General features: G+C 45.9%; 1 protein-coding gene across 1 annotated transcript in view; it reads right to left on the bottom strand.

The window, feature by feature from the left end:
• The window catches only part of DOCK2 (dedicator of cytokinesis 2), a 457,789-nt gene extending 432,297 nt beyond the window's left edge, over positions 1 to 25,492 (bottom strand). Inside the window, exons 1-2 of the mRNA XM_027520183.1 lie at positions 25,386 to 25,492; positions 6,067 to 6,150 (exon numbers count right to left, since the gene is read on the bottom strand). Of these exons, the coding sequence (XP_027375984.1) occupies positions 6,067 to 6,150; positions 25,386 to 25,428 (127 nt within the window). The 5' untranslated portion in view covers positions 25,429 to 25,492. The remainder of the gene's footprint in view (positions 1 to 6,066; positions 6,151 to 25,385) is intronic.
• Positions 25,493 to 26,529: the final 1,037 nt, after the last annotated feature.

The following is a 26,529-nucleotide window of genomic DNA, read 5'->3' as shown; positions in this document are numbered from 1 at the left end:
GTGTAGTCCCATATTTTAAAAAACACTGACGTAAGAGCCAGGTCTTACCTTAAGGAGGTTAAGCTATGTCAACTTCCTCCTCATCTATCCCCCTTGTTCCATTTTACTAGTAAGTGAAATTCAAAAGTTCCTTGGAAACCCTGTCTAGACACCCCATTATCTTCACCACTAAGACTGAACTCCCATGGCCTGTGCAAGTGTGTGGATCAGGAAATGGAAGGGAACCTTCCCTGGTGTTCTGGAAAAGAAGAGTCAGGGGGCAAATAACTGAGTACGGAGAAGACATTCCCTCTGAAGGGCTTATAAAGAGAGTCTAGGTGGCCCAGTGGTTGAGAACCTTCCTTCCAGTGCAGAGTATGAGGGTTTGATCCCTGTTCGAGTAGCTGGGATCCCACGCTCTGTGGGGCAAATAAGCCCACACGCTGCGACCACCGAGCTGCGCACCACAACGATTCCTCGGGCTGCAACCAACACCCGAAACAGCCAAAAACTAATGAAGTTAATTAACTTAATATTAAGTAATAAAATATTTTTTAAAACAAGAGTCTCAGTAAGCTGGGCTACCCCCAAGGAACATCCCCCGCCACAGTGTAAGCAATCAGGAGGTAGAGGGTGTTTTTCAGAGGTGGCCATTGCTGCCTTCCGGGTAGGTGCATGGTATGGCTCTTACCCCAAAACCAAATCCAAGCATAGGGGTGTCATCCAGAAGATTCATTCAGAGACAATGGGTGCATCTGGCTTCTTGTTCTCCAGCTCCATGGCTATTCATGCAGAGGACTGGCTGACCTTTGGGCTTGTTTGTTCAAAAAGACAAAAAATTGCAAAGAGACCACCCCAAATCCCTTCTACCCTCAGCCTTGTTTAAGCTGGGGAAGGGGAAGGAGGAGAGGAAAATTAAACTGGACATGGTATTGGAGTCTTATGAGATGTTGTTAAATATCAAGAAAGATGTCAACCAAATATAATTGAAGGAAGTGATGGGAGAAAAATAACACTCTGTATTTATGTTTATTCCCCCATGAGGAGTTCTGACTGCTCAGTAAACACTTACATGTGTTTTCCACATCTGAGAGCAGGACGTAGAATGTTTATGCTGCCTCTGGGTAGAAAAGGCAGCCTGAAAGATGTAATGTGGACAAAGAAATAAACATTAGGAAGTCTAAGGCTCAGCAATGGGTGCCCTTCTGAAATGTTTGAGTTTTTAATCACAAAAAAATATTATCTAAAAGGAAATACTAAAAATGTTAGTGTTCTAGTGAAAGGAAGTTCATTCATGCCTAAGGTTTCAGCTCACATTTTCTTTCCTCCATTCATCTGACTGCATAAGTTCAGTACACAGGCGAAAAGGACATCAGAGGGCCAGCTTCTGGGTTCCTGGAGCCAAATTCCTAACATACATATGCACCTGCCAATCTCAGTTTAATTCTGTATAATGAGGGTTGGGGGGAGAGATGGAATCCAACACAAAGCACCTAGAAGCCAAGCATGGGGCTAGACAGCTTCTCCACTTTTCTTATTTTATCCTCATAGCAAATCCAGGAGCAAGGTGATGATACTCCATTTTGCAGGTTGAGAAAACTGAGGTCTACCTCCCTAAGATTACTCAGCAAGCAGATAAATGAAGCAGAGAATAACTTTTTGATTCAAAAGTCCACGCTTTCTCTATGTTTGCATCTCTATGCCTGCCCTGCAAGTAGGTTCATCTGTACCATTTTTCTAGACACAGAGCGAGGAAGGAGAGCGTGGGGTGAACTGGAAGAGTGGCACTGACATGTACACCCTACTGTGTGTGAAACAGACCGCTAGTGGGAAGCTGCTGCACAGCACAGGGGGCTCAGCTCAGTGCCCTGTGACGACTGAGAAGAGTGGGACTGCAGCGGGTGGGAGGGAGGTTCAGGAGTGAAGGGACAGCTGTAAATCTATGGCCGATTCACTTTGTTACACAGCAGAAACTAATGCAACATTGTAAAGCAACTGTACTTCAATTAAAAAAAAATAAAGTCCAAGGTGAAAAGACAGCCTTCAGAATGGGAGAAAATAATAGCAAATGAAGCAACTGACAAACAACTAATCTCAAAAATATACAAGCAATTCCTGCAGCTCAATTCCAGAAAAATAAACAACCCAATCAAAAAATGGGCCAAAGAACTAAATGGACATTTCTCCAAAGAAGACATACAGATGGCTAACAAACACATGAAAAGATGCTCAACATCACTCATTATCAGAGAAATGCAAATCAAAACCACAATGAGGTTCCATTTCATGCCAGTCAGAATGGCTGCTATCCAAAAGTCTACAAGCAATAAATGCTGGAGAGGGTGTGGAGAAAAGGGAACCCTCTTACACTGTTGGTGGGAATGTAAACTAGTACAGCCACTATGGAGAACAGTGTGGAGATTCCTTAAAAAACCGGAAACAGAACTGCCATACGACCCAGCAATCCCACTGCTGGGCATACACACAGAGGAAACCAGAATTGAAAGAGACACGTGTACCCCAGTGTTCATCGCAGCACTGTTTATAATAGCCAGGACATGGAAGCACCCTAGATGTCCATCAGCAGATGAATGGATAAGAAAGCTGAGGTACAAATACACAATGGAGTACTACTCAGGCATTAAAAAGAATACATTTGAATCAGTTCTAATGAGATAGATGAAACTGGAGGCTATTATACAGAGTGAAGTAAGCCAGAAAGAAAAACACCAATACAATATACTAACACATATATATGGAATTTAGAAAGATGGTAACGACAACCCTGTATGCGAGACAGCAAAAGAGACACAGATGTATAGAACAGTCTTTTGGACTCTGTGGGAGGGGGAGGGGGGAATGATTTGGGAGAATGGCATTGAAACATGTATAATATCATACAAGAAATGAATCGCCAGTCCAGGTTCGATGCAGGATACAGGAAGCTTGGGGCTGGTGCACTGGGATGACCCAGAGGGATGGTATGGGGAGGGAGGTGGGAGGGGGGTTCAGGATGGGGAACACGTGTATACCCGTGGCAGATTCATGTTGATGTATGGCAAAACCAGTACAATATTGTAAATTAAAAAAAAATAATAATAATAATAAAAAAATACATGACAAATAAAAAAAAATTAAAGTCCATACTCTTTCTACTTCTTTTCTTTTTTTTGGAGGAGAAGGGAAATTTAAAAATTACTGAAAAATACAAAATAAAAATATTCACTTTCTATCACCTAGAATGAATCATTGTGATATTTAGAGAAATACACTTTGACTCTTCAAGATTATATTTATTCTATTCCATTCCCCTCTAAACTTCTCAATTTTATTAGTTTTTTTTTTGTTGTTGGGGGGGCAGTTACATTTTACAGTTTTCTAACAATGACATTCTTTTTGACAGTCATAAATAGTATATCTTTTAATATTAATTTTGATTAATCAATTCACTTGGACTCAATGCTTGCCAGTATTTCCTCCTATGGCAGCTTTTCAATTTCTATATTTTAACATTTTGATTCCTCTCTCAATTGGCTGGATTTTATTTTTTGAGTAAGGTTTCTATAAGCGGGTTACATGGGCACACCCATATATTTTCTACTGACTCATTTTGACTAATTTTTGACTAACACTGTGGTTTTCACTTTTTTTATATATATTTGCAGAGAGGAACAGTTTTCAATTGGAATCAAAAGCAGAACTCCCCATTCTGTAAAAAAAGACAAGACCAGGCCTGATCTCCAAGCCCTTAGCCGTCTAAGGCCCTCAGGGACTCTTGGGATCCTATAAATTCCAGTTTGAAAACTCCTTATGGGTATCAGTGCACTCATGCTAAATCCTAATCATTTTCATACCAATTCTCAGATATCTGGAATCAATCTAACAGACTTCCAAATACTGTATTTTCAAAGTATTCATGAACTGGCAATCATTTGCTAACTTAACATGCCCAGATCTTTCCAGAAAATTACTGTGGCTGCTTATTAAAAAGACACATTAAAATAAGGCTGATCAATCAAAGTTTTAATGAGAAACCAAACCCCAAAAGTTTAGGAACAAGGAGATTAATCCCCAAAACAAAGGTGGGTTGAGTCAGAAAGTGCAGCCTTTTTGACCATCAAGCTCCAGGCCAGGCAAAAGTAAAGAAACGCTCTGATTATGTGCAAACTGTGTGGTCAATTTACTGCCCTGAAGCACTTTCTCCAGGAAAACTACATGAACACAAGAGAAACACACTCATCTAAATTTCAAAATGTAGGATGTAGAAAACATTCTGAGGCTGTTTCACTTCTTGGAAGGCAGGCGATGGAGGAAAGGGAGCTCGTCTTGACAGGAGTGGAGAGAACAGCCCCTGACTCGCGATGTGATGCTGGGTGAGTCATTTCTCTTCCCTGAGCCTTGCTCCCTCACCTGCAAAGCTAAGGTCTCTGCCTGTTTCTCAGGATTAGCACTCAGTAGCACAAAAGTGACACTGAGAGGAGTCAGTTTGCCTGCTGCCTTTACTTTTACTCCTTGCCCTTGGTAGATTAACTCAGAGTTTGCTCATCTGCCACTAAGCAGAAATGCATTTGTAAAACATAGGGTTGTGCTGTGGGAAAGGGGAAGGGTGTTTGTAATCAGATCTCCACCCATCTCCCCTAGCCCCACTCAATCTGCATGTAAAATGGAATCAGATTGGGAACTTTAGAGGCCTGAACACTGAAAAGTTCATAATATCTAAAATAACAATAGTACCAAAGAGTACGTGTTAGGAAGGTGAGCAAAATTCTCATTTCCCCACAATGTCTCCTGTAAAGTTGCTTTGACATATCAAACTCTTTCTCCCTCCAAAAAAAGTTTTGTTTGTTTGCTTATTTTGGTTTGCATGTGTGTGTTTGTGTGTGCACATGCATGTGTGCAAGAGTACATGCACCCCTACACAAATATGCAGGGTTGCCTTGTTAATCACATACAGCTAATCTTTGGCTGAAGATGCTACCTATCCTATGGGTTGCTATGAGGAGTAACTAGCCTAACATGTAATGGGAATAGTACAGTTCCACCTATGAGGTGAGAACCCACAGCTGGCCAGTTCTGTAGGCAGCCTCCTTTCCTCTGACCCTCTATTTTCACTTGAGGGGGCCTCGTTAACAGAAGCACACCTGCTTGGTGCCCACCCTTCACCCCCACCCCAGCATGGGACAGCCTAACCTAAGGGATTAGCTGGGAAACAGGGACGTAGCCGACTCTGCCCTTCCTTCTCTTTGCTCCGCCTGGACACAGGAAGGACACACGGTACACCCTCCACACAGCAGGATTATAGGCAGGCCCACATGGTGGGGGGTCTGGGGAGATCCACCATGGTCCAGCTGGGCAGTGAGGACCAGGAGAGCCTGCCTGAATATAGCTATCATATTCGTAAGTTCATTCAACTCTCACACCCATGCCGTGGTCTCTATGTCAATCTTATCAGTGACACAGTTGATACATTGATTTCTAACGGTCTACCTCATGAGTCCAAGGCCATTAACCTTAGTGCAAAGTTTACAAAGTACCCACTACCACCAATAACACCACCATGATACTGTGGTTACAGCCCAACAGACACTTGGCTTCACGAGAGACAGCACCTCTGTGCGAAGAAAGAGATGCTACCTTGCCTAAGACAGGGCTCCCAGCTGGAAGAAGGGAGTTAACACTGCTCCCTGACCCAAAGCTGGGCACCACAGTCCTCCTGAATCAGGGTTATAATTTTCCAGACCTTTCAAAACCCTGATAATGCTGATTTCTTTATAATGGTGTTAAAACTAATAAAGAAGCGTATCCAGAAGGCGTCACAGTCCCCCAACAGCTCCATGGCGCAGCAAAAAGCACAACAAATGTCAAACCACACAGTCAGGACTTTGCTTCTCAGTATACATTCCTACAATAACAAAACACTGTCTTTAGTAAATTTGAAAGACTAATATCAGCAAAATGTATTTAAACAGACCACGCAGAATTGCAAGTTCCAAGAGAAGGCCGGAGCGGCTGGCTATGTCCTGGGGGTGTCCCAACACCTTTAGCCAAGCTCCTGGCTTCCCAGGATCACCTGGGCCAGTGACTCACCTCCACAGGTCTCCTGTATTCGTACCACATCACCAATCTGCAGGGAGAGTTGGGAGGTCCCGCTCCCTTGGAAGTTGTATATGGCTGTGAAATGAAAGAGAGGACCAGTGAGACCTCTGGATACCAAGAATCTCTGCACCTTCCTTTCTTGACTTTATCTGATGCCCATGAAGCCCTCATGGGCTGAACAAAACCAGCGTACAAACCACCTCTTGCCACAGGAATGCAGGCCCAGTCTGGCTCCCAAAGGCCTCTGCTCATTAGTCAAACACAGCCTCTCCCTTGCCAGGCTCTGCGCCCCAGCCTGGTGATAGGAATGGTGTTTATGTCATCTCCCGTGCTTGATTTTCCACGGTCCCGTGCTCTGCCATCCCCTTGTTCCATTCTCACAGCAATCCTGTGAGGTGTAAACTGTGATCCCATTTTGCACATGAGGAAATGGAGGTGCTGAGAGGTTAAACAATTTGGCCAAAGTCATTAGGTTAAGAAGTGACAGGAAAATCAGTATCTAACATCTCTATTTTCAGCTGCTATCATGGGCTACTTGCTGCTCCTGTTACTCCATCCCTGGTGACAGCAGCCTAAAATACCAGTCTTTCCTCCACTCAAAGACCACCCAGTCTTCACTGTCTAAGAAAGCCGTATTTTCTCCTACCCAGCTCTAGACAACCTGTGTTCCTCTATCTTAAAATGCCTGTTTCTTGGCCTTTCCCAAAGCTTATCTTTCAGGCAAGTTCTGTTTTCGCCATGAGGCCCTCCTTGACTTCTCCAAGCCGCACTAACCACCCATCCTCATCTCCTAATAGTTGGTAGGATTCTTATGAGTACTTAACATTCAAGAGTGTACTCTGATTTCCCATTTACACTGCCAGTTTCTGGGGAGCAGCAGTTGGCTATGAAAATACCCAGAGTCCCCCCTGTGCTATCAGAGGCCTCTGCTAATCCCTGGGAATGTGAGATTACACTCTATCATTACAGTGCCTAGCCCTTGCTCAGCATAACTTAAGTGAGGATCAGGCCACAACCTTAACGTAGAGATGAAGCTTGTTCAAGGAATACCCAACTTGGGAGGTCTTCAGGAAGAGAACACAGTGATATTTGATTTGACACATGAATCAACACACATGTGGTTTGATTTAAGGAAAGACCCTCAGGAGGATGGATGATTTGAACCTACAAGGTTGTCCTCATTCATACAGGCAGCAGGTATTCAGTGTCTACAGTATGCCAGTATGATCTTGCTCTTTTGGTGAAAACACAAATAAATATAAGGTTATAAAAAATGACACATGTGATGGAAGAGACAAATACGGCCACCTGGTAGGTGACTTTCCAGGTGATACAGTTGGTAAAGAATCCACCTGCCAATGCAGGAGATGCAAGAATCACAGTTTCGATCCCTGGGTTGGGAAGATCCCCTGGAGTAGGAAATGGCAACCCATTCCAGTATTCTTGTCTGGAAAATTCCAGGGGTAGAGGAGCCTGGTGGGCTACAGTCCATGGAACCATGGGTTGCAAAGAGTTGGACACGTCTGAGCACACCACACACACATGAGAGAGAATAATGGGGGGGGCATCAACTTTTCCTGGGATAGTTAGTGAAGGTTACTCCCTGAGCTGATTATAGATGGAGGAGTCAAACGAGTCAGCTATGGGGACAACGAGCGGAAGGGCATTTCAAGAAGAGGAAACGGTGTGTTCAAAGGCCCTGAGTGAGGAAGATACCTGGCACAGAGAGCATAAGGGAAACTGCCATGTGTGGAGTATGCTGAGAGAGGAGGGAGAGATGCAGACAGGCTGGAGAGGCAAGAATCGGGTCACGCAGGACTTCCTGAGGAGTTTAGGCTTTATTCCAAGACAACAGGAAACTGAATAGATTTTACTCAGGTACTTGATAATAGATTTATTCAGATACAGTTTGTCCACTTAAAGTACGTAACTCAAAGATTTACTCACAAGTTGTGAAACCATCACTAAGATTAATTTTAGAACATTCTCAACACCTCAAAAGGTTCCCCCAGCCACAAGTAGCCACTCATCTACTCTGTCTCTGTAGATTTGTCCATTCTAGACATTTCATATAATATATGGTCTTTTGCAACTGGCTTCTTCTGCTTAGCAAAAGGTTTTAAAGATTCATCCATGTTATAGCAACTCTCATTACTTCATTCATTTTTGCTGCTGAATAATACCCCATTGTATAGAGACATCTGAGGATGGAAGGCTGAAAGGGAGTGATGTAATTCCATAACACCGACTATCACTCTGGCTTCCATGTAGAGAGTGGATAGAGAGAGGCAGAGTGGATGTGAGGAAGCCCATGAACAGACCCTTGCTTTGTCTTTCTAATCCCAGAGGTCTCTGGACCAAGGAGAGACAATGCTGTTGAGCCATGTGACAAAACAGAAGACCGACTGAACTGAACGAGGAGAATCCTGAGTCCTCTTGGCAGTCTTACCATTGACTCAGTCCATTCCCTCTCCCTTTGGCCCTCAGTCTCTCCTTACCTGTCAACAAATTGCATTCAAAAACTACCTCTTAGAGCCAAATCAGCAAAATACGGTGACGCAGGGAACTGCAAGAACAGGTGCTTGCAATGAAAAATCTGGCAAAAATGGTCAGAACCAACTTTATCAGAACCCTGAAAAACAGTCAGGAGTTTACAGCAACCAGGCAAATGCTTACTCAAGAAAAAGGAAGCTGAAACCTGGTAATGTCTTGTAGCAATTTACCTTATCCTTATCCCATTCTCTTTTCCCCATCTTTTGTTGTGGCAGTCTTGAAGATGGTATTCTATGTTCATGGTGTGGATTCCCAAGGCTGGAGGGAGCAGAGCAGACCTTGTCCCAAGAAATTGTAGTTGTTTGTTTTGATCTGTCTGTAGGCTTCCTGAAGGACTAAAGCCTCGAGTTTGCCTTTATTTCCCTGATTTGGGACTATCCTAAGGCGGAGATTCAGATGACACCACCCTTATGGCAGAAAGTGAAGAGGAACTAAAGAGCCTCTTGATGAAAGTGAAAGAGGAGAGTGAAAAAGTTGGCTTAAAGCTCAACATTCAGAAAACTAAGATCATGGCATCTGTTCCCATCACTTCATGGGAAATAGATGGGGAAACAGTGGAAACAGTGTCAGACTTTATTTTTTTGGGCTCCAAAATCACTTCAGATGGTGACTGCAGCCATGAAATTAAAAGACGCTTACTCCTTGGAAGGAAAGTTATGACCAACCTAGATAGCATATTCAAAAGCAGAGACATTACTTTACCAACAAAGGTCCGTCTAGTCAAGGCTATGGTTTTTCCTGTGGTCATGTATGGATGTGAGAGTTGGACTGTGAAGAAAGCTGAGCACTGAAGAATTGATGCTTTTGAACTGTGGTGTTGGAGAAGACTCTTGAGAGTCCCTTGGACTGCAAGGAGATACAACCAGTCCATTCTAAGGGAGATCAGCCCTGGGTGTTCATTGGAAGGAATGATGCTAAAGCTGAAACTCCAATAGTTTGGCCACTCATGCCAAGAGTTGACTCATTGGAAAAGACCCTGATGCTGGGAGGGATTGGGGGCAGGAGGAGAAGGGGACGACAGAGGATGAGATGGCTGGATGGCATCACCGACTCGATGGATGTGAGTCTGAATGAACTCTGGGAGTTGGTGATGGACAGGGAGGCCTGGTGTGCTGGAATTCATGGGGTCGCAAAGAGTCGGACATGACTAAGTGACTGAACTGAACTGAAGGTGGAGATGCAGCCATGCAAAGGGGATTAATCAAAAACATTAATTCAAAAGAACTACCTGCTGCTGTACAGGGCAAAGAATATAAGCTGGGGCAAATGATAATCCTACCTCTAAGCCCGGGAGGAAAGGCTTAGAATTGAAATGCTTTGGAGAATAAGAGCTTTGAAGAGTACCATATATCACTAGGGATCTAGAAGACCATGTAGAGTTGGACACATGTTGAGAAAGGGTCTGAGAAAGCCCACATCTCAGCTCTGGTTGACTGTCAAGCTCCATGCAGGCAGGAAATGCAGGCTAAGGCAAAGTTGTAACTGGGCTGGCTAAGTGTTGAAGGTATGTCCAAACACCCACACACAGCTGCAAAGAGTAGATTGTTTTCTCTCAATTCCGGGCATTTAGAGACTTCTGTGACCACATGCAACAAACAACACGGTCAAGAAAATGTTTTAGAAAAGTCACTAATCAAACCAACTGCTACAATCTGTATGAAGGAGTGACACCAAGCCCTGGTAAGGAGGGAGACTCTGACGTCCAAGCTAGCACATCATAATATTCAAGATATCCAGTTTTCAACACAAAATTTTGAGGATTGTAAGAAACAAGAAAGTACAGTCCATCACAGAGAAAAAAAGGAAATTAATAAAAACTGTCCTGAAGAAGGATAGACAATGGACTTAGGAGACAAAGACTTTCAATCAATTATTTTAAATATGCTCAAGGAGCTAAAGAAAACTGTGGACAAGGAACTAAAGGAAACCAGAAAAACAATGTCTCCAAAAATGGAGAATATTGTTAAAGAGAGACAAATTATAAAAAGGAATCAAATAAAATAAATCCTTTGCCCAAAATGAAACTTGAGAGGACTCTCAGGGGATTCAGAGTTCTCTTCTCCTGCATAAAGATGCCCTGTTTCTCCATTTGCCTCCATACTTGGCCTGACTTCGAGCCCTGCCCCCAAACAGGCTGTTGGCATTTGGACGCTACAGCTTGCTGATGCCCTAACTCTGCAGATTCCCCGCTTCCTGAAGCCTCCAGCCCAAGGTCTGGCTGACGACACACCTGACGTGGGGCTGGGCAGGGCCACAGAGGTAAGAGGTTTCTAACAGAGGAAAACCATCCACAATGCGTTTACCTCTGGAGCACTAGTAAAGTAGGCCTGTCCATCAGACATTTGAAGTTCAGAGCAAGGCTCTTATTTTGTTCCCAGACTGTAGCCTTCCCATCTTTCCTTAGGACTCTCTTCCTCCAACTCTGCCCAGCTCTGTCAGGTGAGAGGCTTAAGAAGGTATCTTGGACAGATCTTGAAACCTGATATTCAACGTGAAGGTCTGTATACATCCCAAAGACTCACATTATAAGAAAATGAAAGTAACTGACATTGCCATTTAATTTATAAATGTATTTCTGCCTCTGCATGAGGACCTCTGTTCTCAAGGCTCCATTTGGGGAAAAGAAGACATTACTTGTCGACAAAGGAAGTGGCTTTGCATACCAATACCCAATTCTGTTAAGTTTTCTAAATGACTAACAGGAAACTTTGAACCAGAATGCCACCCTTTGCTGAAGTTTTATTGCTTATCTATGAATCTCATTTGAGTTGTTTCTGACCAGTGTCAGAGCAGGTCATCTATTTCACCACTCCTGCAGGTCTAACCACTCTCAAGTTCTGAGTGAGTGACGGAAAAGGCAGAAAAACAGGAGGAACCTACAGGAATAAATAAGAAGTAAAAATCACTGAAGTCATAGCCCTCCCCACTCTGGCCATGTCCATCCATGAAAGATAAACAAGTGGTGAAAAGATTTCCATAGACACCTATCTCAGCTTCCCCTTTTTGATGAAGTTTCTGTGCCTAGGAGAATATTGGTACAACCCAACAAAGGATTTGACCTTTCCCTGTATTACAATACTATACTCAGCAGCTAAGGCAGCAGCTGGTTACTGACGAGCCTAACGAGACCAAACTACTCATGGCTGAGGATCAAAGGGGTATTTCGAGCACTAGGGCCATCTAAGGTCATCGAACCCAATGAGGATATTCATGCTGGAAATCCTAGATTGTCAAGCCAGGGGGAGCAGCTACTTTAAGACAGGTAGGACTTCCAACAACCCTGGAAATCAAATCCACCTTTTAGCTACAGATTTAACTTAAATGTATTGAAATAGGCTGCTCATCAGGGGCCTAAATCAAGAGATTAAGGAAAAAGTAAGCATACACTGTTACAGCATGCAGTTCACATAAATGGACAGAGAGGGGTCTCTGTGCTTCCTACAGTGTTAGGAGATAAGTACAATATTTCACTTGGATTTATAGATGAGGAAACTGAAGTAGAGAGAGAGTAAACAACTTATTCTTTCATCTCTAACTAGTAAGTTGCTGTTGTTTAGTTGCTAGATCATGTCCGACTCTTTCACAACCCCATCGACTGTAGCCCACCAGGCTCCTATGTCCATGGGATTTTCCAGGCAAGAATACTGGAATGAGTTGCCAGTTCCTTCTTTAGGGGAGTTTCCTGACCCAGGGATCAAACCTGTGTCTCCTGCATTGGCAGGCGAATTCTTTACCACTGAGTCACCAAGGAAGCCCAACTAATAAGTTAAACAGAATTACCCAGAAATCTGGACTGTTTCCACCTCATATACAGCTTGGCCCCTCCCCTCACAATGGTGCTTACTTAGACGTTACGTACCAAGCACATGGTATTTTTCAACAAATATTCACTCAATACCTACTGCATGCCAGAGACTGCTCTGGCTATTTGGGTTACAGTGACAAATAAGACAGACAAAATTCCTTATGTATTACTTGTATTAGCTCATTTAATCTTCACAGTAACCCTTCAATGTACTACCCTCCATGTAACATATGAGAAACTGAAAAAAAGATTAAGGAACTTGCCCATGGCCACACAACTAGAAAACGGAGTCAAACCCAGACTGGAATCTAAAGTCTTTCCTTTCCTGACTACCCCAGTGCCAATATCACAGTTTATTGTGTGTGTATGAGTGCATATGTCTATGTGTGTATATCTATAAACATAGATATACATATATGTGTGTGTGTGTGTGTGTGTGTGTGTGTGTACACACTAGACTTGTTAATTTCCTGTCTTCTTCAACCTCAGCCAGGGTGGAGACTGAGCCTGTCTGGTGGCCAGTGAATTCCCAGTGCTGAGAACAGCATCTGACTCACAATTAAAGTTCAATCAATATTTACTGAACTTTAATAAATACTTGAACTGAAGGAATACACTCATGCAGGGAAGGTATGTCTCGTCTCCTAAGTCTTTTCTTGCATTTCTTGACATTATTTAATGAGTTGCTGAGCCAGCTGGATTGCCAATTTTGATGGCAGCCATTGACTGCCCTGTGACCCTTCAGGATGGATTTGTACCTCATCACGACCCTGCCACTTGCAGACAGGTTTGAAAACAAAAGCTTCAGCAAACACCAGTTGTCAATAGAGTTTGTACAAGCAGCCGTGTAAGGGAACACAAACAGTATTGGTGAAAAAGAATGTAACTGCCTGAAGCTCATTTCTCTAGTCTCTGATCTGGGCTTTCGAGTGTCTCCATTCCAGGAAGAAATAGAACCAGCCAACAAGTCCACTTTGGATTCAAAAGAAACACACACTTTTATTAAAATATACAAGTAGTTTGCCTGGAGTCTCTGGGCAAGGTGTTGGTAGCCTCAACACCAAGGCAACAACCTGACGTTGCATCAGGAGGGTGAATGCGATGACCCAGCAGAAGCTCCCAGCAGCAAGGCCAGAGCTCAAACCTGGTGCACGTTGGCAGTGGGTGAGGCAGGAGAGTCACAGCCAGAGGCAGTCAAGGAGATGTCTTCCTCCGATCAGGAGAGGACAAGACTCACAACCTCTGTGAACACTTCTAGGTATCAGACTTCTCCAATGACTTGACCCACAGTCACCCATTTAATCCTCTCACAATTCTCATGGTGGGTACAATTATTAGCATCTCTATTTTACAGATGAGGACACTGAGGTAGTGTAAGATGAAGTGAACAGCCCAGGGTGACCCAGATGGAAAGGAGATGAGCCAGGATTTCAGCCCAGGTGGGCTGTCTTCAGAACACACAGCCTCAACCGTTACACCGCACTGCCTCTGGCTAAAGGATGTGTATTTGGTACCTACTCTCTGTCAGGTGCTTTAGGACCCCTACTGGATCCTCCTAAAACCTTACAGGTTGCCATTGGTGGGCCAGGGTGACATACTCAGCCAACAAGAAGAAAGTAAATTCCCAGGAGTTCTCTAAGCAGTGACTCTCAATTGGGGACAAATGTGGGAAAGGGAACACTTGTCAATGCTGGACTCATGCTTGGCTGTCACAATCCTGGGGGTGGGGGAGGCAGGCATGGGGAGTGGGGGAGCTCCTAGCATCTAGCTGGTGGAGGTCAGGGACGCTGCCAAATATCCCACAGTGCACAAGACAGCCCCATATCAAGAATGATCTGGCCCCAAATATCAGTAGTGTCAAGGCTGATGAGTTCTGAAAAACATCATGCTGGGATTCACTCTCCTTTTCCCAGTGCCCCCAGTAGAGGTATATGCACACCCATGCACACACTGTCTCACAGTGTTCTGTGTTCACACACTCACATACCAGAGACGGAAGAGAGGCTTTATGATGAAACCAAGGGCTGATTTCTCAGTCCCCAAGCTTCAATGCGGGAGTGTGGTACACTGCTGGGCTCTGCAGAAGGTTAGAGGGGGTGATAGAGGGTGAAGCCTGCTGTCCTGGAGACTTTGGGAAATCTAGTTCAAGAGATAAAATGAACACACAAGAAATAAGAGGCTATCTTTAAAAAAAAAAAAAAGAAAAGAAAAAGGCGGGGTGGCTAAACTGTGGAGATCCAACCAGTCCATCCTAAAGGAAATCAGTCCTGAATATTCATTTGAAGGACTGATGCTAAAGATGAAACTCCAATACTCTAAGATGCTAAGAACTGACTCCTTAGAAAAGACCCTGATGCTGGGAAAGATTGAAGGTAGGAGGAGAAGGGGACGACAGAGGATGAGATGGCTGGAAGGCATCACCGACTCCATGGACATGAGTTTCAGCAAGCTCCAGAAGTTGGTGATGGACAGGGAGGCCTGGTGTGCTGCAGTCCATGGGGTCTTAAAGAGTGGGACACAACTGAGTGACTGAACTGAACTGAAGCTGTGGAGCATGGCAGCCGCGGTCTCTCAGGAGAGAGAGATCAAGAGAGGCCCATGAAGGAAGTGAGACTAGAGGGAGAGGAAAGGGCAGGGGGAGAGCAAGGGGGAGAATTGGAATGAGAGCCCTGGGGAGGAAGTTGGGGAGGTAAGGCCCCAAGGGCAAGGAAAAGAGAAGGCAAATCAGCTTGATGGGTGCAGAGTTCAAGTGAGTCCTGAGGTGAGAACTGTGGGGCTTGGTGCAGGGATCCAGGTATTTAGAGGAGAGCTCAAGAACGCCTCAGTTGTGTGCTCTCTCACAGGACTCAGCCTCTGGACAGGAAAGGAGCTGGGGGTAAGGGCAGGAGGGGACACTTCATCTGAGCCTTATGAGGCTACTAGAAAGTGTAAAACCTTCAACCTCTACTCCCTCTTCATCCCCCACCTTCTGCCCTCCCATTTGCTTACCATTCATCCAGTCAACAACTCTTCTGTGCTAGGCCTTGTGTGCTGGAGAAGAACAAGAAACACAGCACTGCTGCCGTGGTGTTCACATTCCAAGGAGGAGCCAGACAATTCTACGCAAGGCCACAGTGAAACCTGACGGGGCGATGGCAGGAGCCACAGTGACCTGAAGCAAGGGGTGTCCCATCTCCAACCTGAGAGATGGGGCATTAGTACTAGTAACATTGTTTTTTGCTGCCTCAAGCAAAAAGGAGAGACTACTACTAGCTCATTACCTTGCTGAGAGAAGAGACTGATTTTCAGCTCTGCACTCCCATACTCAGCCCAGGACCATAACTTAGCATGGATTTATTGGACTTCAGCGATCTGAATAGACTATAAAAATAGTTTTCTTAATCTTGACCACTCCCAGATCTAAGAATTCACACTTTGGGCAGGGTGCCTTGGCTGTGTCTATTGTGCCTAGTTACTGAGTACATTTTACCAGGGTCTATAACTGGCTTCCATGAATGGGCCTTACTACTACTGCTACTGTTAAGTCACTTCAGTCATGTCCGACTCTGTGCAGCCCCACAGACGGCAGCCCACCAGGCTCCCCCATCCCTGGGATTCTCCAGGCAAGAACACTGGAGTGGGTTGCCATTTCCTTGAATGGGCCTTAATGAAACGGTAATGCAAAAGTGGACGTGTGCATGTTTTTGTAGGAAGAGGATTTAGAGCTTCCACTGGATTCCCAAGGGTCCCACGTCACAGTATCAATGAGACTCTCTGATCTACCATGTTTGTGCTAGTACCAGATGGAATCTGGTTCCATGAAGAACCAGAGGGAATCGAGGTTGACCTCCAACAGAGCTCAGCCCTCAAACAATAAGCCGCCCAGGGCGGGAAATAATGCAGTCACATAAAACTAAAAGGCAAGGTGAAAAATGATTTCAGGACACCAGAAGAAATTTCTTCCAGGGATGAGGTGTAAGAATACTGCTGGAAAGAGGTTGCATTTCAGTAAGAGTTTGAAGCTCTCTGCTCTTCAATTTCCTCATCTTTGAAATGAAGATAAAAGGACTCATCTCTCAGCATGGCTGTGAGGGTTCAACATGACACCACAGAGCTTCACAAATAGACCGGATTGAAAAAAGTTGAGGCAATGTTATTATTTATGGCAATATCGATGACAACTTAGACCAGGGGATTAACTAAGGAAGTCCTGTGTGCAATTCCATTCTTCCAGCTGCTCAGACCAAAAACAATAGTGTCACCCCTGATTACTCCCTTTCTCTCATACCTACATCCAATCCATGAGGAAAACCCCATGTGCTCGACCTACAATACACACACAGCCAAGCACATCTCATCTCCTCCCCTGCTATATCCCTGGGTGCCCCCCACCACCATCTCTTTCCTAGATTATTATAGTAACTGCTGTGCTGGCCTCCCTGCTCCCACATTTAATTCCTATCTACTAACCATAAAATGTCTACAATAATCCTTTTAAAATAAGACAGATAGTGGTTGCCAAGGGGGAGGGGTGGGACAGGGATAGGCTGGGAGTTTGGGGTTAGTAGATACAAACTGTTACATGTAGAATGGATAAAAAACAAGGACCTACTGTACAGCATGGGGAGCTCTATTCAATACCCTGTGATAAATCATATTCATTGGAAGGACTAATGCTGAAGCAGAAGCTCCAAAACCTTGGCCACCTGATGCTAAGAGCTAACTTATTGAAAAGACCATGATGCTGGGAAAGATTGATGCTGAAAAGAAGGCAGGAGGAGAAGGGGATGATAGAGGATGAGATGGTTGGATGGCAACACCGACTCAATGGACATGAGTTTGAGCAAGCTTCGGGAGATGGTGAAGGACAGGGAAGCCTGTGCTGCAGTCCATGGGATCACAAAGAGTCAGACACAACTTAGCGACTGAACGACAAGTGTGTGTGTGTGTGTGTGTGTGTGTATGTGTGTGTGTGTGTATAACTGAGTCACTTTGCTGTACAGCAGAAATTAACACAACATGTAAATCAACTATACTTCAATTAAAAATTAAATTTAAAAAAAGACAAAACATACTGCAATTCTTCTCAAATCTTTCAATGCCCTATCCCCTTCCATTTAGACTAAAAGCCAAAGTCTTAGAACATGTGCCAGGCATTTCTCAATACAACCTCTGCTCAGAGCACTCATTTCTGACCACTCTGCCCCTGGCCTCCACACTGGTCTCCCACACATCAGCGAGGTTTCCTTGGCTGTTTATTCTACCTGGAACACTCTCTCTTGAGACAGCTCCCTTACTGCCACCACCAGGCAGGCGAGCAGCAAAATCCCGCTTCCCCGCCAAGTCATCCAGGTCTCGTTGGCACCAGGCTTGCACCTCGCTGCAGCCTAGCACACCAGTCACGGTGTCTGAAACCTGACATTGCTAGCACTTAATCCATCCCAGCAGATGCCTGCTCAGCACGGGCTCTGTTCACACCCTGTGCTGGATGCTGAGGCACCTAAGCAAGTCACACTGCCCACCTAGGTCCTCTTCAGCATCCTGGTTTAGGCTTTGACCCAAGGAGTTCTGTTTTATCAGGGCATTCTGAGTGCCCTGGGGCAATGTCTGGAGCGGGGTTTGGAAAGGTGCAGACACTGTCAGTCACACCCACCACCTGCACAGCATCTTTAAATCAAGGCCGAAGCTGACGGTGTCCTAGTGGGGTCAGAGGAGCAGGACATGGATGACTTTTTTCCAAGAGAACTAGAAACCAAGTGAGACTTCAGAGGCTGACAAACTCAGCCTGGCTGTTTTCTAACTCACATCAATTAAAGCAAGTGGAAAGAAAGGAGACAGTGCCTATTAAAGGGAACATTTGTGGTGCTTCCACAGCCTTTTGGAGTTGGTTGGCAATAAGCATTAGCATTCCCCATTTGCAGAACATTTGCCACAGAACACAGACTGTAGCCCCCATGTGTAATTGGCCATTAAATTAAAGGCCTATAAACCTAAAAACAAAACACACACACAAACCCAAAAAGAAGTCCAAAGGTCCAGAAATTAGCAGAATATTATGGTGACTACATCACCTGTCTCAAAATTCAGCAGTAATATAAGAATGCTGAACCCAGGGGGAAGCAAAGCTTAGCAAACACATTCTGTCAAGGCTCATTCAAACACAAACATTATGGTGGGGGCAAGACGGCCACTAACAAATGCAGTTCCCATAAACCTCGGGATTAGGACAATCTCCATAAACGGACTCAAACAGTCAGCCCAGCAGGCACTCTTCAACAATCCCAAACTGCTGGAGCATCAGAAAGGAGGAGGACCAGGCACCTAAGAATTGGTGGCAGGAAGGAATTAGATTTCCATCCATGTGTTTTTATTGCACCAGACTAACTTCTGGAGACAAATCGAAAGGTACAGTTTGCTTCCACAGCAAAAATAGGATTCCTCTAAGCATTTCCTTTACAATGTTTTCCCCCATTGCTCCTCAGGGGCCTTCTGAGACCATCCAGTTTAAGATTCCCTCCTTCCAATATTCTCATTCATGAGACAGGCTCTTTTCTTCAGAATAGCACATATCATAATTTACAGTGATATACTCATTGATTTTCCCACAAGGTGCCTTTAGTCTTCCCACTAGACTATAAGCTCCAAAAGGGTAGCAAACATCCTGGCCAAATTCTAGGAATTTCACTATCTAGCCATAGGAAATGTCCAATAAATATTTAAGAAATAAATCAAGTAGGAAGGAGTGAATGAGTGAACAAATTGATGGTCTCTGTTTCTGCTCTTTTACTATTAACTCTGGCAATAAGAGCAGTAATAGCGGGCCCTCTGTAGTGGAGTTCTCCCCTGGTGTGTTTGGAATCCATGTTTGACTCAGGACTCCTATGCAAAGAATCTGTCCCCACTCACAACTCCTGCCAGCCCCGTCCCATAGCCAGAGCATACTGGGAAAGGCAGAGGCAGCATCTTGATCAGAGTGGGGCTCATTCCTAGCTTGGCAATGACCTCTGACTTGGGGTGGCCTTTCTGAAAAAGAAATCATCAATCCAATCAGACCTTTTCTCTCAAGACCGAACAAATGAACACAGAGAGGAGATTCAGAAGGTACCAGGACACACTAGGTTGAGGTGGGCGGCCTGCTGGGGCCATCAGGCTGGGGCCATCTACTGGTCTCAGAATATCAAAGTCAGGAAGGTGAGGAGAGAACAGAAAACTGAGCTCATAGGTTTAGAGCAGCTGGGAAGCCATAATAAGACAGGCAGAATTTCCCAGGGCCCCCCAGTCCAGCTCCTTCTTGAGGACTGCTGCTTATGTTTCCTGGGTTTGTTTGATTTCCCTTGATACTTAAAACACTACTTTCCTCATACACACATACACACCGCACACCTATTAACTGAACACGTTTGAGTGAATTTTGTTCCTTCTAGTGAGAGTGTGTGCTGCAGGGACACAAGCTCCCATTGCCCACTCGGCACCTGTCCGTTTCACTCTGGACCACCCCTGTCCAGGGAACAGCATCACCTGCATCCTAGCCCAGAGAGATCTTTCGAACTCATCTGTATTTCCCAATCAAGATGCAAAAGAGATCCCATCTCAACTCTGGAAGATCCTGCCATGGTTTGTTATACCACGCCCCACCAAACCAATGATACGTTAGACTCCTAGTCCCCAGCACCTCAGAATGAAACCTTACTCAGAGATACTCTTTTCAGAGGTAATACAGTTAAAATAGGTCATTAGGGTGGGCCCTCATCCTAACGGGACTTCTCTGGTGGCTCAGATGGTAAAGAATCTGCCTGCAGTGTGGGAGACCTGGGTTCGATCCCTGGGTTGAGAAGATCCCCTGGAGAAGGAAATGACAACCCACTCCAGTATTCTTGCCTGGAGAATTCCATGGACAGAGGAGCCTGGCGGGCTATAGTCCATGGAGTTGTAAAGAGCTGGACACGACTGAGTGACTAACACTCACCCTAACCTAACTGGTGTTCTGATTAAAAGGGAAACTTTGGAAGGAGACACACACACACACACAGGAAGAATGCCATATAGAGACAGATGCAGAGCCTGAGGTAAAAGGCATGGGGCACCAAAGACTGTCAGCGAACCACCTGAAGCTAGGCAAGAGACCTGGAACAGACTGTCCCTCATAGCTCTCTGAAGGAGCCAAGCAGTACTGCCCACCACCACACGTAGATAGGTATGCAACCGTAACTAGAGATGACCTGTGCAGAGAGGAGGCTTCTGAGCATAACTGAAGTACCCACACAGATCCACCAGCAGGCCCAGCTTCAGGGTAAACAAACCTTTTTCTGCACTCACCTTCCGAGAGCCCCCGCCCTGAAGCCTTCTTTTGCCATCCCTAAACAGCACACTGCAGACCACAGGTCACCTGTTAAGGAGCCACCCATTGCCCTCACTAGTGCTCCAAATCCACATGTTGAAGTCCCGTATTTGGATCAGGTCTGTACAGATGTGATTACGAAGCTGTTAGCATGGGGCCCTAATCCAACATGACTGGCATCCTTTGAAGAAGATGGCTCACACACATGGTGAGCATGCACAGAGAGATGACCGTGTGAGGACAAAGCAATGAGAAAGCAGTTGGCTGCTGGCCTAGGAGGCCTCAGGAGAAGCCAACCTCCTAGCACCTTGGACTTGGAATTCCAGCCTCCAGAACTGTGAGAAAATAATTTCTGTTGTTTAAGCCGCCCAGTCAGTACCTTTTTGTTATGGCTGCCTGAAAAAACAAATCTATCATCCCTAATACCCTCATTTCCCTCCTTGTTTAGGTACACTGGATTTTTAGCTGGGTGCATGACTGCTTACATTGAAGACTGCATTTCCAGGTTCCCTTGTGGCTAGGTTCAGTCATGTGATTAGGTTTTAGCCAATAGGATACAAGAGGAAGTGTCAAGTGGGCCTTCAAGCAAGCGGCCTTAATGCAAAGGGTCATGCCCTTCATGTTCCCTTCAGTCCTCTTGCTGCCTGGAAGATGGGCCTGAGCTCAAGAAGCCAGTTTGGTGCAAAAGGCAGAAGCCTTGCCAAGGAAGCAGGGCAGGAAACAGGATGAGCTATTCTACCACTTCTTCAGGGACTATTTCTGGACTTTCTATATGATAGAGGAATAACCTTTTATTTTGGAGAGTTTCTGTCATCCATAGGAATTTGTTACTCTTTTTCACCTCTTTTTCTGTCCTCTGTCCTCTCTTCCAAGGATAAAGCTGTCATCAATGACAAAAGTCTCAGGCAGAGAGGATTAAGACAGTACAGGCCAAAAGGAAATGTTAATTATATGTGGAACTCCTGCAGGATTAACCAGTCAGTCAGTCAGTAGACAGGAAAATTGTCACCCACTGCTGTTCCATTCTGTGTCCAACCCCTGCACCCCTCCAAGTGGTTAAATTATCTTCCTACAGGTGGCATACCTGCTCAGAACCTCCACTGCTCACACAATGAAGCCCAAACTTATGAGCTTGGTACTCAAAGGCCTTCACAATCAGGCTGCAATCTACCTCTCCAACTTTTTGTTTTTTCACTACAATCATTCACTAAAATCAAAGAGGACTATTTATTGTTTGACCTAAATGCCAACACCTTCCAACCTCCTGCCTTTGTCTATAACATTTCTCCTTCCAGTTTCCCTCCTAGTGTTGTACAGAGGGCCTGGTGTCTGAAGACAACTGAATCTAATGCCCAGCCCAAGTACTTCCAAGTTATGTGAACTCTGGAAGTCTTTGCCTATAAAATGAGAATACTACACTGTCTCACATAGGTGTTTGGAAGCCAGACAAAGATATTGCATGAGAATCTGTCTTCTACTATACTTACTGTTATAAGGCATGACTGTCCTGAACCTGGCGTAAGAGTGCATTACCCTGTGTCTCTCTTGGCTCAGCAACTATTAGCCCCTTGACCTCAGCTGCTAACTTTCATTGCCCAGTGTCATTACTAAGTGATTTTTCAGGTCCTACCTCTATTCAATCCTCACAATAGTCTCAAGAGATCCATATTAAGCCTACTATAGATGAGTAAACAGGGCCAGATTTGAACTCACAGCGCAAGCTTCTAATCTTACACAAAACTCCCCAAGGGCAGAGGCTATGTCTTTTCTTATGTTATAGCTACACTATCTCGTCTGTGGCAAGTCTACCCAAGTGTCCTCTCTGGAACTGTAAAGGATCACCCTTTAAAGCTCCATCAAGGAAGTACAAGGAACCTGGCCAGGGATCTACATGAGGCTCACTCTGGGTGCCCACCACACAGTGAGCTGAGAAAGCAGCCAAGAGGTTCTGGTATGAAGCTGCCCCCAGAAAAATCAGCTCCCCCCAGAAAAATCAGCTCCCCAGACAAACAGACACCAGCAGCCCTCGTCAGCTGGGCCGGAGGAAAGAGAAACCGAATGGGAAAGCAAAGCTCAGGAGCTCCTGTGTTCGACCGGCTGAGACTCCAGAGATGTTCTGACGACTCCCTAACCCTTACGTGGCTCTAGCTCTTCATCTTCCTTCAAGCCCCACACTCATTATCTCAGATGCTCTTCAGAAAAGAATGCCTTGAAATAGAAATGTATTAATATCTAGACTTACAGTGAGGAAACTATAGCACAGAACTGTCTGCAAAAATGATGCTTTCAGAAGCAGAACTCAGACTCCTTACTCCCAGGCCACTGTTCTTTCTGCTGGGTGACTCCAGTCCCCTGTCTCCTCACAACCCAAAGCCACAAAGCCTTGCTCTTTCATCCCATCTACCTGGAGTCTGCAGAGGAGGGCTGGAGAGTACCTTTCTTACCTCTGCCATTCAACGGCAGAGAGAAAAAGATCCTCTGATAAACAGACGCCTACCAAGTGTTCACTGGCCCTCTTAAAGGTCATACGTCCTCTGACCCCCACCCCAAATAGAATTTTCATAGGTAGGTGTGAACAATGTCAGATATCCCATCAGAAGAAGCCTCTGGGCCTACAGCCTAACAGTTTCTAGTCTCTGAGCACACAGGTGGGGTTTCCTCTGCTAGGGAGGGTGAGACCCTACTCCATCCTGTAGGCCCCTCCCAGCCTGTGATGACATGTCCTGAATTGGGCTCCCAAGCAGAGAATAAAGTCTAAAAACAAGCATTGATAAAATTTAATGAGGATCTGTACAACTCATTCTAGGCACTTTATGTGGGTTAATTCATCTCCTTCGACAACCCTGAGCAGCAAGTGCCGTTATTGCTCCCATTACACAGACAAGGAAACTGAAGCCTGGAGAGAGTACATAAGTTGTCTAGCTCAGAAGGCTGGGAAGCACTGGAAGCTGGAGTCCAAGAGCAGGAACTAGAGTCCATTCTCTTCACCCTGCAGCACAGTGCCCACCCGGCAGGAGCGCGCTGCAGCCCTTCAGCCAGAGGGTGGGACTCTCCCACCACCCTCAGGCTCCCTAACTAACTGCCCTAGTTCCCCTGGGCTGCCAGTGCCTGTCCCTCGTATACCACCCAGGCACCTTCGCTCTTCTGTCCACCAGTCTCCCTCTCCACTGGCTTCAGCACATAGCTCATGTCCCTCCTCTGAACAGAAGCCCTCTGTGGCTCCCCACTGCCTAAATGGAAAAAGTCCCACCTTCTTAGCATAGCATTCCTTCCAAAATATGGCTGCAGCTTAACTTTGTGCACCGTCCCCTTCAATGCACCCTCCCCTCAAGGCGAAAGGAGCTACCACTTTTTTTCTCTGGATATGCTCTTTTTTTCCTGGATATTCCCGTCATGTCCAGCTTTCATCTCCTAGATTGCATTGGTCCCTCCACCTGTAAGGGTCTGCTCCATTTATCAGTCCCCATCTTCCCCTGAGAAGGGATTCAGCCTGATAACCCGAGCAAGAAGGGCCAGAGTTACAGAAGCTTTAAAGTTGAAAAGTTAGTGAATCTAGTTCAACGTAGGTGGAGAAATTGAGCCCCCTTCAGGGCATGGATTAGTATTTGTTCTCTGGCTGGGGACCATTCACCTTTAAACACTCCACAGCGCCTGGAGCCTAGTAAATGAATGACTAACTGGTGAGCCCTCCAGGACAGTGCTTCTCCAGCAGCGGCCCTGGGATTCCCAGCATCTAATCACTCTTGGCCTAGGGTCCTCCAACATCTGACCTGTTCAGTTCTCATCTCTGAGGGCGGTATCTGGTGTCTGCCTGTGTAGCAAGCCACAGAGAGGTTTTTAAATTCACACTTATCTGAAAACCACATTGAATCTATGGGGATTGCACCACGGGTGCCATTTAGTAGAAAGAGTCCTAGTACCTGAAGCTTCCCTTCCCCCAGTCACCACTTCCGCCCCTGAGCTTGAGGCAGAGGCCTCTGGGAGCTTAGATGGCTGAAGCTGATGAGGCGGCTTCTTGGATGTCCCCATATAACCTGGTGCGAGACTTTCTCCCCCAGAGACTGTCTGGGGCTGAGTGGAGGGTCTTGCCCTCCAGCCCTACACCCCAAGGATGCTCTGCCAAACAAGGGGGTCATCTGACCCAGGAGGAACAGGCAGGGGAAGGAGGCAGATGGGTGTCACTTAGGGCAAGGGTGGCGGGAGGGATGTGGGGTCAGGCAAGGCCCAGCCAAGAGAGAGAACGATGCTCGATGCTCCCTCTAAGAGGCCAAGTCTCCAGAAAGGGTGAGGGAATCCCTGCAATGCTAGGAACCTGACACAGAGGCAGGTGGCTCCGAGCTCTGCTGGAACCCATCTAGGAAATGCATAGACACTTGGAGAAAGAGGGCAGCCCTGTGGCGGTGGGCAGCCAGGAGAGGGAGTGGGCAGGGTGTGGCCTGCTGGGTGAGGTGCCCACCTTCCTCTCCCCCTGCCTCCCTTTTCCTATCCTGCTGGCCACACAGCAGCAGAGGGAGCCCTCCGAGCTTGAGTGGGCGCTCGCGGCCTGTGTCCACACCGCTGGCTCCCCAGCACCTTCCTGGGCGGCTCTCTGGCCACCTGCCCTTCTCCTGCCGAGATTCCGAGGCCCAGTCTTACCCACTCCATGTCGCTCCTTGTCAGTTTTGCGCCAGGGGGCCATGGCTCGGCTGGGACCTGCAGGCACCTCCTGTCGTCCTCTGGGGAAGCAGCCAGGGGTGGCTGGGCGCGCTGCTGAGCCCCACTTCCTTCCTCTTTTCAAACTCCCTCTCGGCCCGCCCTCCCCTTCTCAGGGCGCCAGCTCCTCCTCCCCCATCCCTTTGGGCAGGGGCACAGTAGAAGCTTAGTGGCTAGAAGTCCAGAAGTCCTCCACAAAGCTTAGGGGCCACCCCCCGCTTGCCTCCTCCCCAGGCAATCTAGCAGTGGCCGAGCAGGTACCTGAGGTCACTCAGGCCATCACCACAAGTGCAGGAAGTTCCCCGGTAACTGAGTCTAGTGATTAAACCCAGCTCCCTCCCACCTTCCCAGGTGGCTCTAGTGGTAAAGAACCTGAGTGCAATTGTGCGGTAGTTTGAGAATTCTTTGGCATTGCCTTTCTTTGGGATTGGAATGAAAACTGACCTTTCCCAGTCCTGTGGCCACTGCTGAGTTTTCCAAACTTGCTGGCATATTGAATGCAGCACTTTCACAGCATCATCTTTTAGGATCTGAAATAGCTCAACTGGAATTCCATCACCTCTACTAGCTTTGCTCATAGTGATGCTTCTTAAGGCCCACTTGACTTCGCATTCCAGCATGTCTGGCTCTAGGTGAGTGATCATACCATTGTGGTTTTCTGGGTCATGAAGATCTTTTTTTGTATAGTTCTTCTGTGTATTCTTGCCACCTCTTCTTAATACCTTCTACTTCTGTTAGGTCCATACCATTTCTGTCCTTTATTGTGCCCATCTTTGCATGAATGTTCCTTTGGTACCTATAATTTTCTTGAAGAGACCTCTAGCCTTCCCCATTCTTTTGCATTGATTGCAATGATCAAATGCATTCCTCCATTTCTTTGCATTGATCACTGAGGAAGGCTTTCTTATCTCTTCTTGCTATTCTTTGGAACTCTGCATTCAAATGGGTATATATCTTTCCTTTTCTCCTTTGCCTTTCACTTCTCTTCTATTCACAGCTATCTGTAAGGCTTCCTCAGACAACCATTTTGCCTTTTTGCATTTCTTTTCCTTGAGGATGGTCTTGATCCCTGTCTCCTGTACAAGGT

Source organism: Bos indicus x Bos taurus, chromosome 20, assembly GCF_003369695.1.
Source record: "Bos indicus x Bos taurus breed Angus x Brahman F1 hybrid chromosome 20, Bos_hybrid_MaternalHap_v2.0, whole genome shotgun sequence".
NCBI classification, from domain to species: domain Eukaryota; kingdom Metazoa; phylum Chordata; class Mammalia; order Artiodactyla; family Bovidae; genus Bos; species Bos indicus x Bos taurus.
This window is presented reverse-complemented; position numbering and strand designations above follow the sequence as displayed.